General features: G+C 31.9%; 2 protein-coding genes across 3 annotated transcripts; both read left to right on the top strand.

Annotated features, from left to right (window-relative positions):
- Positions 1-322: 322 nt before the first annotated feature.
- LOC143068127 (uncharacterized) lies at positions 323-3970 on the top strand. 2 transcript variants are annotated; one of them, XM_076241967.1, is made up of 4 exons: positions 323-502; positions 835-1024; positions 2404-2466; positions 3641-3970. In XM_076241967.1, exons 1-4 carry the CDS (start codon positions 426-428, stop codon positions 3854-3856), a joined length of 546 nt encoding a protein of 181 aa, XP_076098082.1. In that variant the 5' UTR covers positions 323-425; the 3' UTR covers positions 3857-3970. The 2 variants fall into 2 exon arrangements, with proteins under 2 accessions (XP_076098082.1, XP_076098169.1); XM_076242054.1 differs by having other exon boundaries at positions 2404-2470.
- A 1840-nt stretch (positions 3971-5810) lies between these two features.
- Positions 5811-10373, top strand: LOC143068059 (uncharacterized). The gene is made up of 3 exons (XM_076241844.1): positions 5811-6094; positions 8606-8699; positions 9630-10373. Exons 1-3 carry the CDS (start codon positions 5899-5901, stop codon positions 10129-10131), a joined length of 792 nt encoding a protein of 263 aa, XP_076097959.1. The 5' UTR covers positions 5811-5898; the 3' UTR covers positions 10132-10373.
- The last annotated feature ends 2673 nt before the right edge of the window (positions 10374-13046 follow it).

The raw sequence follows: 13046 nt of genomic DNA, 5'->3' as shown, positions 1-13046 counted from the left end.
CTAGAAAAAAATAGGACATCAACGTCCTTCTGAGTTTGTAAGGTCATGGGGACTTTAAAACTGAAATCTGCTCCGTGTTCACTAGATGCGTAACCTTCAACAGAAAGAAGAATTCAGAGTAGACAGGGTGCTGTTGCTTTCTATCCAGACGTCTAAATACAAGATTCCTCTAAATGATGTCAGAAATATTTTTTTAAGATATTTTGAAATTTGTCATTCCGTTATCACTTTTGACAGTGCTAACATTGTCATAATTAAATGTCCTTGACAATTACATACATTCGTGTAAACATGAAAAGACGTATGTGAAGGTGACGCCATATCATGTATATTTAGAGAATGTTCAACTATATTATCCGCATGCATCAAAGATTAGTTGTTATCCGTTTTGTGAATTTTTTGTAGTACCTGTTTGGTTGATTGCAATGGTTGGCTTGGCAGCAGTCCTAGCGGTGATTTTACTCCTGGCTTGTTTAGCCGCAGTTCTATGGAAGTTGTTTGGGTATGTGTAATAACGTTATATTTTTGTTTTGGTTATTTGGACATTTGTCCTTTCAAGTGTACGTGCCGAGAATGTCAGTATCAGTGGACTTAATTGTCGTGATTAAAACATATTGATTGTTTCGAATGGCGAATATAAAGGAAGCACGAAATATCTATCCTTGCATTAATAAGCAGTTATTAAATCATAAATAATGTCTTTACTTATAGGTTAGTATGGGCATGGCAGGGATATAACAAAAATGTAATACATTCTAATAATATAATATTGTAATGAACTATTGTAACTAAATGTTGAAATGAACGACCAGATTCTTTCTCATTTTATTTCAGCAGTCCAAAAGTAGACCCTAATTTAATGATTGACCACACAGGTGGAGGAGCAGGTAAAGGCTGTTCATGTTGCTATCGTTATGCTGGATGTTGTCGAAGGAAGCGTCCGAGAAATGAGCAAAAAGTAGCGAGTAATAGTGTAACATCGATGTCTGATAAAATGAATATGGTACAAGAAACACCAACTAAGGTTAGCATTTCTTTAAACATTAACACACAAAATAGCAGTTTCCATTGTTATACACACATATTCAACAGTTTTGACAATTTTGACAATGTTAGTTTACACACGTATGACTATAAGAATTAGAGTGTGCAAGAAATAACTGCGAAGAACAGAGAAAAGTAATAGACACATCCAAAAATAGCGGATGAAATTCAATAATGATCTTGTATTGTTAATTTCTGTGTCATTTTGGTCTCTTGTGGAGAGTTGTCTCATTGGCAATCATACCACATCTTCTTTTTTTATATTATGTATCGTTTACTGAATTGGTACATATAGGTTTTGGTTATCAATCCATGACACTTAATGAATACATCAGCAACCTTCACTCAAAAGCTAAGGGGCAGCACTTAAATTACTGCTTCATCTCATAGTCACAGCGAGACCTCTTAAACGGAGCAAAACATAAATAAATACTTAATGCAGATCTGTTATGTTAGAATTCCGAGTGTAGAAAAGCTCTATTTCAACCATACTGTTTGAATACTTATGATGTAGAATAACTAGTTTTAACTGTCAATAAGGTGAAATGACACATCTATAATATATTACGAGGTCCAATTTGTCAGCCGTCATCACGTAATAACGACGAATCAAAGAATTCAAATTTATATATAACTAATATAGTACAAAGGTGTAGATTAAAAATTACACCACTCAAGGCCCTTTTGTTTTCCACGTAATTAATATTGCCAATAATTAAGAAGTTCCGAGTCGAGTCCGATACCGATACCAATAGTATATTCACCTGTTACATATTACCTTATCTGTACGTTCCGCATCTGACAGGCACACCACCAAACGGTGTATTCAGGATTAATATGCTATATACACGGGTCATAATCACAGGATTGACACTACTAAATTGTCAAATTGTTACCTACTGTAGTATTTTAATCAGTAAGACTTTCTAAGATAACAATACTAAAAATCTGGACTAAAAATAAGGCGTATAGGTACAGTTTTCAATTTGTTAGCGGGCATGACGTAAAACAGCGAATCAAAGAATTCAACTTTATTTATAACTAATATAGGACAATGCTGTTGATTAAAAAATACTCCATTCCTGGACCTTTTGTTTTCCAAATAATTAATATTACCAATAATTGATAAGTTCCAGTTCGACGTGTTCAAACAGAACGATTTGAAAGCAGAGAAAACTGTGTATCTTATAATCGGCATGACTTTATCAGATGACAATACTAATACTAAAATAAGGCTTGCGCATAGTTATATACTTTAATTCAGTCACGGACCCGCGATATCACGGGTGTGTTCAAGTATATATGAAAGATATAAATATCATATATATAGCTTGAATTATAATTTTCCCCTGTTTACAGAATCAAGCAATCTCTCAAATGTTTGAAGTGAAGGATAACAATAATTCCAACCTGAAGCAGCATGTAAGTAAGTAAACTACATCAGTATCTCTTCTATTAAGGCAGCAACCATTTGATTTTCTGGGGGGGGCTATGGTTTTTTTTGGAAAAAAAAGTTTGTTTCCAGTTTTTGGAGAAAAAAATAATTTGTTTTTGATTCTGAGAAAAAAAAATTGTTTGTTTCACCCTCAGCTGCCACTATATGTAATGCTAAAATTGAAAGAAAAAAATTGTTTTTGACTTGTCGCGAAAAAAATAGATTGTTTTTCGCCACAGGCGAAAAAAAAAATTTGTCCAGAAAAAAAAACCATAGCCCCCCCCAGAAAATCAAATGGTTGCTGCCTAATACTAGATAGGTATCGATTGGCACAATTATGCAGCAGTTACTTCCCTTATGTGGTCATTTTGATGTTTTATTTTACAACCACAAGTCAGCAGAAACCAACTTGATTGATTTAATAAGGATCTCTTCTTAGAATTGTGTATACCTCATATTTTAATTTGTTTCGTCATAATGGACAATTCACCATTCACCCCTCCAAACTAGCGGCCATTAGAAATTAGAAATAACTGAATTTCAAATTCAAACTACGTCATATTGAAACCTATCTACATAAGAATACATATTGCGGAAGTATCAACTTTGATCACTCATATGCAGAAGAGGGACTGACAATGCTATGACAAAATACAAGCAGTCGAAAGTATAATACATAGAAAGTTAAAACTGTGCAACACGAATCCTACCAAAAACTCGGAACGATCTCAGAAATGTAAGCATTTTGCCGCACAATCCCCTTTCGACGAAAAGTAAAAAAAAAAAAAGGAAATATGAAATTGAGAATTGAAATGAGGAATGTGTCAAAGAGACAACAACCAGACCAAAAAGCAGACAACTGCCGAAGGCCACTAAATGGTCTTCAATGCAGCGAGAAACTGCCGGCCAGCACCGGAGGCGTGCTTCGGCTAGCCCCTAAACAAATATGTATACTAGTTCAGTGATAATGGACGTCATACTAAACTCCAAAACATTGAATTTTAAAAATGTCACTTGACAAATTGTTTCAATATATATGTGTTTTCACTTGTATTTAGATTTTCTCGTGTAGTTGTTTTGTAAATCAGCATAGATGTAGTAAAATTAACAAAAGGAAGGCTTAAAACTGTTTCAACTTGTTTGTTAAATCTCTTTTTAAAGGTAGAGACACAAACCAGAGGTTGGGCAATAGTACAAGAATATTTCCATCAAGTGAAAAGATGTAATCGACGACAGGACGCTATGACGACGTTTGATTCTACTCTACCCGTTCGTGATTTACTCATAGTAGAACGACGCCGACAGAAAGTAGTTCCTCGTAGAATATGGCTTCCACATACACATGATATCAGAAATATCAATACTAGTACAAAATAAGTCATTTTGTGACTGTAAATATGTAGATTTAATTTATTGGTGAATTTTACGTTATATTTGTCAAACTAGATTTAACTCTTGAAGTTCCATTTCTTTTTTGTCAAATGTCCCCCCCCCCCCAAAAAAAAAAAAAACTACTAGTAACTTGTTATTAAAAAAAAATGTATAAAGTGGGATTGTATCTACTTGTATTTTAGTTAATAGATACGAATAATAAAAATATATTGATTTCTATTGTTTGACTTGAAATTTCAACACTTGGTTCTATCAGTACAATAATATTTTAGAGATTTATATGTTTTGCATATTTACTTTACGAAATTTTGGTGTACAATGTGGTGCAGTTGCATCCTTGTCTTAGTTTCATTTTCTAAATCTGACAAAAGGAATCTGATGTACAATAGCTGTCGTTTGTTTATGTAATTTATACGTGTTTCTCGTTTTTTTTATTTTATATAGATTAGACCGTTGGTTTTCCCGTTTGAATGGTTTTACACTAGTTATTTTGGGGCCCTTTATAGCTTGTTGTTCGGTGTGAGCCAAGGCTTCGTGTTGAAGGCCGTACATTGACCTATAGTGGTTTACTTTTTTTAAATTGTTATTTGGATGGAGAGTTGTCTCATTGGCACTCACACTACATCTTCCTATATCTATTTGCAAAAATCTCTTTAGTAAAACTCTAATGTATGCAATGATTTCCATGTTCACGGAACTTATACGAACACCATAATCACAAACTTAGTAACAAACCATCAGTTAAGGGATTTTAGTTTCGTAATAGGCTTTAGTGTCTTTTTGTTGTCGAGCTGTACAAGTACCCGGCTACGTCCACTTGTATTTTTGTCAATCTGATGAGTTAAAGGGGCTCGCGGGTCTAAATCAAATTTTTTATTTAATATAAGATTTCGCTAAAGTTTTCTATAAATGAACTTTATCTTATACCTAATAGAAAAAAGTAAAAATAAAAAAGGGGGGTCACCGATCATTTACGCTCACAATCTGCCTTCGAAAGAAGCATACATTTTTGTAAAGGTACTTTTTTCTGTTGAACTAATAGGAGAAAAAGAGGTAATATCGAAATAAAAAACGAATTTAATTACAGAAATCGCTTAAATTTTACAATTATTTAGTTAATCTATAGCTTATTTGAAAACAATAATAAAAAATATTGGTCACCGATGAGTAAAAAAAGATATTTCAATTTTAATTACAAAAAATACCATTTTTGCACCAAAGGGAGATAATATATATGTATGTCCCTGTCTCAAGTCAGGAGCATGCAATTCAATGGTTGTCGTTTGTTTATATGTTATATATTTGTTTTTCGTTTATTTTTTTTATATGAATAAGGCCGTTAGTTTTCTCGTTTGAATTGTTTTACATTGTCATGTCGGGGCCTTTTATAGCTGACTATGCGGTATTGGCTTTGCTCATTATTGAAGGATGAACGGTGACCTATAGTTGTTAATTTCTGTGTCATTTTGGTCTCTTGTGGACGGTTGTCTCATTGGCAATGATACCACGTCTTCTTTTTTTGTATATATTTAATGCACAGATGACGACAAAAAGCCCAATGTTATATGGATCGATAACAATGAAATATGATCAGCTTGTTTTAGTTTTGTTTCTTGTTTGACATAGGTTTAAATACACACAGTCTATTTCTGTATACTAAATTAAATGAATAGATACCAATACATATATTTATTTAAATTTCGTTTTGCAAACATAAACAATGATCAATTTGAATATGTTTCTTTCATTTTGAAAAGAAATTTTGTGGCTATTTGTTCTTATACTGTGATATTGTATTTATCAAGTCATTAAAATATTATTTCTTTCATTCTTTTAAACTTTAATACCACATACAAATTTATTGAATTTTTAATAATATGTATAATTACAAAAATCAATTTTCTTAACTTTTATTTCAAAAGAAGACGTAGGTTTTTATCGGTAGGTCTCAGCTATCTTGTGAATCAGTATTCATATCAATATCTGGACTATATTAATGATATTTTCAAAGTAGTGTAATTTCCAAAATGGCGTGCACAACTGTGCCAGAAAGTATTTCTAATGGGTATTATGTTCCAGTAAAATCATCGTATAGTGCTGGAGAACAAGTTTTTTACGTCTGTTCACAAAACTATGTTATGTCGGGAAGCCCCACGGTCACGTGCACTTCCGGTGCCTGGGTTGGAGAATATCCGTCCTGCAGTCTATCATTCTTGTCAAATGGTAAGATATATATGTATATAAGAATAACAAGATGTGGTATTATTACCAATGAAAAAACAATCCACAAGACACCAAATAACACAGAGATTAACAACCAGAGATTACCGAACAGTTAAACCAATACTGCATAGGCAGCTAGAAAATGCATCGAAATGTCAAAATTGAAACAATTCAAATAAAATTAAAAAGCTTGATTTATGTATAAAATAATGAACGAAAAACAAATATTATACCGTATATAAATGACTACAATTAAATACTTGTAACAGGCTCCTGACTTAGGACAGGCACATACAGGATGTGGCGGGGTAAAACTAGATTGAACGCGAACCCTCCCACAACCTGGGACAGTGGTGTAACAGTAAAGAATATAAACAAACTACATGTTTACAAATCAGTTGAAAAGACTTTAATAGTCAGATAGATGAAAAGCAGAAATACATTAGCAAAAACAGTAGACGTGGACGGATACTTATACCTCCCCATAACAAAAAGGTACCAAGGAAACCCCTGAGAGTACTCGCTGTTACTGAAAGCTTGTTCAAAGTCAATTATGACTAATTAAAAAATAATGCATGTAAGACAAAAGTGTCAATCAGTACACATCCGACATCCAAAACGTGATTAACAGTCGGAGAACAAAATTACCTTTTGTTATGCCGAGATACAGGTATCGACAAATTGTAGACCATGCATGTGCGTATGTATATAAAAATAGTATTCAGTTGAATTCAATCTACTGATAACATCCATTGTTTCGTATACTTGTCTACATCTAAGAAGAATGCAATTGGAATTATATATTTTTGTGATAACTTACAAAAGTGAAGCTTATATTTATTTCACTACGCAATAACATATCTGCAGATGAATTGTAACGCAACGATCAATTCTTTAGACCAAATGTCAACATGTAAAATTAAACTTGAAGTCTGAAGTATTTAAATTGTTTAGTGTGAGTAGTGCATAACAAAGCTACACACAAACATGATTCTTATTTATTTATAATGTGGTATGAATGCCAATCATAGCAGCTACATGTATAGGCCACCGTTTGCCCTTAAAAAATTATTAATTTTATACAGAACCCATCTGTGGCCATTCCATTGCTTTATAAGCCACAATTCATAAATCGTGGTATTTTAAGATCGACATTTTGCTTTCCTCGTAATTTAAATAAACATGATAAGAATACGAGAGTGGAGACTCAGCTTAACTTTTAGTATTGATTCATAAGCAGCATAAGTACAATAGTTATTATTCATTCTAATATGACGTGCTTCTTTCGCTTTGTAAACAACACTGTGTGAAAATTCTCGATATATCTATACTCAGCGCCGACTCAGAGATAAATGGATGTTACAATATACCTCCCACGTAAATCCACATGTATTTGAACCTACTTTGCAAACGCTTTGCCAATTTTATTGTATAAGAAATTGTAATAAAACAAATTTAAAGAACTTTTATTCTTATTCGGATGCATGATAAAAAGAATTAATATATTGCAACTAGTTTTGTTTATTTCCTAAATATAGTAACACAGCTATACTTTGTGCAATGCCAATTTCATCATGGAACACTTTCTCTACAATCAGGGGTTCATTAAGGAATGAAAACCTGACTATTACTTGATATTTATGTTACGATTTTAAAAGCTATCAATATACTAATTTAAGTTGCAGTATAAAAACAATGTTTAGTCAATGTCACAAAAATATAAACTTTTTTGTAACCATCGAAATTCGTATAATATTGTATTAAAATGGAATTCTGAGGTAGGTTTTGTTTTGTTTTCTATTCTATTGCAATTGATTTCAGCGAGTCAACATGGCAGCTCCTTCGTTACGAAATGTCAATTTTGGATTTGACGGTTACCGTAGCTCACGAGAAAATATGTAAATTAAAAAATCGGAAATATTGGGTTTGAGAAGTAAACATATTTTTTTCAAGCGGTTATTAACGAAATAATCAATGCAAGCTAAAGATTTATGAGAATATTTGAGCTTTATCTAACAAGGAGTAAAAAAGAACAGCTTCACACACGGCATACCCACTCTCGCTTTAGTATTTGAATGAACTTATATGTCCTATTATAATCAAAATTAATTATAATTCATGGAAGCCCTAGATTTGTTGTAAATTTACACATGGCCTGGGCCGTGATATTCGTTAGTTTTATCCCTCGCTAACGCTCAGGATAAAATTCGAATATCACGGCCCAGTCCATGTGTAAATTTCAAACAAAGCTATGGCTTCCATGAATTATTTCTTAATTTACATACAATCTTATAGTTCTTATTCAATAGTGTGAAAAAGAAATCGAGTAAATTTTCTAAACTCATATGATTTTTTTCTACATAAGAAAATGCGTGTACCTAGCTAGAAATACGACAGTTGTAATCCATTCATTTGATGTGTTTAGGCTTTTAATTTTACGATTTGATTAGGGACTTTCCGTCTAGACTTTTCCTTGGAGTTCAGTATTTTAGTAATTTTATCTTTTTGTAGCTTACTTTTACATCATAGGAGCCGTTGTTTTGATATTGTTTATAGTGGTATTGGCAATACTCTGTGTGTTTTGCTGCAGATATTCTTGTCGCAAGTGAGTATTTTCAATATAAGAATTAAGAATCAAAGATTACAATTGATTAGAATACTAAAGTGACTACAGATCAAAACAGAATGAATCATCAAAATGAAGCAACCAATTACCAAGCGTTGGAAAAAGAAATTTTGAAGATCAAAGTATGATCCGATAAACCAAATCTGAAATATTTGTTATCTTTATTCATATATACAAAAAAAGGTAAAGTTGCAAATAATTGAATATAATTTAAATTTGGTTGTAACACGTCTTCTGATTGGCTGCCAGTGTTTTGTCTATCAGCTCATAGACATAATTTTGTCATGTGACCGTGACGTCATCAAGATTTTTTTCACGATTTACTCCGTCTTAAAATGGAATTAAGAATTTAATTGTAAGGAATGCCAGTAATTTTTTTCTCTGTCTATTCGAAACAACATTAAAAATGTGGTGCACTCTTAAAAATAGCCCGCTACGCAGGTTAATCAGGGTGCAACTGAATTTTATGTATTTCTTCATAGACAGAAAACATATAAAGTAATTCTAAATAACAAATGTACGACTACTTAAATCAAAAGGTAATAAGCAGTCTAAATTCGGTCAAATGATGAATATAATTGTGGTGTTAATATTAGCTATTGCTGCCTTTTCTTTTGAATGGCATAGTCTAATATTCTAACCATAACTCTTTATGTGCTGTACAGTTGTAATTTTTTGTGTGTGTTTTTTTTTCTTTTTGTTTTGTATGTTGTATTTTGTTTTTATTTGTTTTATACTGCTGTTTGTCTTTTGGTGATTTTCGTTTTAGCCATGGCATTTTCAATTTATCGACGACTTATGAGTTTGGATTTTCTTTTGGTATTTTTTGCAGCAGATTTTATAAACGCTAGCAATTAATAAGTTTGAGTGTGTTTTGAATAGTCAATAACCTTATAATTTTTTTTTCAGAAACAGGGTTCAAGACGATGATGATGTTGAATCACAGTCTGGGTGTTGTAGATGTTGCAGGTCAAATTCACGTGATACATCAAGTGACACAAAAGAAAATTCTGCTAAACGTAAGACCGGAAAGGACAAAGAAGATAAAAATAATAAAGGAAAAGACAAAAATGACAAAAATAATAAAAGAAAGGACAAACAAGTCAAAAATAATAAAGGAAAGGACAAACAAGTCAAAAATAATAAAAACGATGATCTATCAATAAAGAATAAATCTAAGAAGACATTGACAAAAGCTAAAGGTTTGAACGTTAAAAAGAAAACAGTTAACATTCGAAAGAAACAACCAAAGAAAAACAAAAATGACAATTTTGTCAACAAGAATAAAGAAAATGATATGTCTAACAACAAACAAGATTCTACGTTAAGTGTTGGAAAAGTTGCAGTTGACGTTAATGCATGGAAACCGTTTTCAAAGCCTGTGAGGAAAATCAATACAAGTACAAAATAAAGAGCATATTTAAGACGGTAGACATGGTACATGGGAGACAACTCGTACACATGTATTGAAAATCATTCATGCGTTTTAACATATTAGTGATTTAAATACTGATTAGAAAGAAACCACTATATATTTGTGATATGTAAATTCGTCCCAAGGGTACTCGTCCCATATTGAATATTATTGATTTTACAATTATGATTGGGACAGTTCAATTTTGACTTATGCACATTAAAAGAATGCAAAGACAACCTGTAGAATGTTTTGTAGGTGCGACAGCCTGTAAAAGGTTTTGCAGGTCGAAAATGAATTTTGTCCTAAAACTTTTCTTTTTCTTGTGCGTTGTGAGTTGACTTGTCTAAAAATTTTGAAAATTTCAAACGGTCAAATCTGATAAAAATATACAATTTTCAAGATTGATAACCAATGAAATTTAAGCAATTTTTTGGTAGGTATTAAACGATATCTTTTTTCTGGAAAGGGTTGAAAAAAAAAAGTTACCTGAGGTGGCTAGAATTTTCGTCTTATCAATAATTATAATAAAAATTTTTTTTTTTTTACATTCAGACTATAAGTACCATTATGGATAATATTTCAGATTTAATTAAAAATGTGTTTCTTCTGTATGCTTAAACAGTCATGGGTATTTCTAATGACAAAATTTGCAAAAACACACATTCATATATACCAACTAGTGTTTCAACCGTCTTTTAGGGTACCCCAAAAATGGTTATATTCAATATACCCTTAACATAAAATGAAACGGTGAATTTCACCAAGACTTCGGCAGATGATGCATGGACCCCTACCTTTTCATTGATGTAAATATATATAAAAAAATAAACGAGAGAAAAATATTGGTGTTATCCTGGTTTACCCCCTTTTGTCACAATTATCTTTTAAATGCCTGATTTGGTAAATTTGGATTACGAAAGCTAAGATTTTTTTTGTTATTGAATATTCTTCATAAGATGAACATTATATTAACATTTATTTCTATACTATACTAGTATAATAAAATATTTATTTTCACGAACCATTTAGGTCACAGAAATTCCAAAATATGGCATCAGTAAGGAGAGTTGTACAAATAATGTGAATACACAGAACTTTTGTTTTCAGAAATTCCCTTGAGCATAACGAGTGTTATTGTATTTAGGTGCTGACCTTTGCCTTTGAGATAAGCGATAAGTCACAATCCCAGGGAGTTCTTAGAAATGTAGACAATGGACACAATTGTGAACCATGACGATATGGATCACTGACATTTTTCTCTGATTTTGATATCTAACCATTTTAAAATGATTTACGAATTATCTATATTGGCAATATCTTTGTATTTCATGTGTAATCATATTAAACAGATCTTGATTAATAAATTGCTATTTATTTGTATGCTCCCATAATGATGGCGGATAATATATCTTGACAGCATTGTATAATCTATCACGAGACATTAATTATCATTTGAAAGAAATGTGGAAAAAAACACGTGTCGGAAATTTCAATATCATTCTAAAAAATTCTGGATTAGTTTTACAAATTTTTCAAAATATACGGGGTTCCACCTAGCTATTTGACTGATCAAATTTTTGCCTTGAACTAATACGCCCATGAAACTTAGTCAATAGACAATACATTAACATCGTCCACATATATACGAGGTAACACATTGAAAATATAATTTTAATAACCAAAATGTTCAATACATGTACTTGAGAAAAAAAAATATACATGCAGTGTAATCTTTTGGTTGATATACATATACATGGTTGCATATAATTTCTGTAATGCCCTTTCCCTTCATATAAGTATTACAAAATGACTAGTACAAGTATACTTCTAATTCCCATTACCTTACCCGAATTTGGCACATTTTTTTGGAATTTTGGGTACTCATACTCTTCAACTTTGTTTGGCTTTATAACTTTTTTATCTGAGCGTCACTGATGAGTCATATGTGGACGAAACGTGCGTCTGGCGTACTAAATTATAATCCTTGTACCTTATATCGGACGCAATAAATTATTAAACGTGTTGTGTTCCACTTTTTACATCACGGGGTCGATACTTCTGCTGGTGGACTATCAGTCTCCGAGGGTATCATCAGCTCAGTAGTCAGTGCTTCGGTACCGACATGATTTAACACACTTTACTAAAATTGTCCGTTTTTAAATTTTTAAATTATTATGAAACTAAGGTTTCAACTCCCTCAGACAAAGTTGGCTTTATATGAATTTGGCTATTTATTTAGGTATTTTTGACATATAGCTCTTCAACGATTTTCGGTACTTATACATCTTCGGATTTCAAATATTTGCGTTTGAGCGTTCCTGATGAAGGTATATTCATAAAAGCACTTTGGACGCAATAAATTATTAAACGTGTTGTTTTCCATTTTTTCATATGTGATTTGGTATTTTGGAGCATTATTACGATGTTTGCATGATTTTAGACTAGTAACGGAACAAGGGTAAATCTGTTTCTGAATGATTTACAATCATTGTAGATATGAATTTGTCAATAACTACGAGTTAACTGTGTACTAGTAGAATGAAATTCAAAACAGTGTGGCTGTGGCCATTGATTGACACATGAAATTCATCCATTGACTGGGACAATTTACGTGAACGTTTGTCTGTAACGACCACTGTTCACGACGTACCTACGATAGACATTTAAACTGAGGGGTCACCAAAGGTTTCTTAACGCCTTTAATTATAAAATAATTCGAAAAATTAATCAGGAATAACCTTTTAAGTTTTGATTTATATAATTGATATAAATCAAAACATCGTGTTATTTCTGATTAATTTTTCGAATTACTTTATTAAGGTGTTGAAAACCTTTGGTGACCCCATAGTTTAAGTGTTTTTAAAAAGTACATAGTGAACAGTGGTCGTTACATACAAACGTTCACCTAA

Source organism: Mytilus galloprovincialis, chromosome 1, assembly GCF_965363235.1.
Source record: "Mytilus galloprovincialis chromosome 1, xbMytGall1.hap1.1, whole genome shotgun sequence".
NCBI classification, from domain to species: domain Eukaryota; kingdom Metazoa; phylum Mollusca; class Bivalvia; order Mytilida; family Mytilidae; genus Mytilus; species Mytilus galloprovincialis.
The sequence above is the reverse complement of the archived record's forward strand: the minus strand, read 5'-3'. Positions and strand labels throughout refer to the sequence as shown.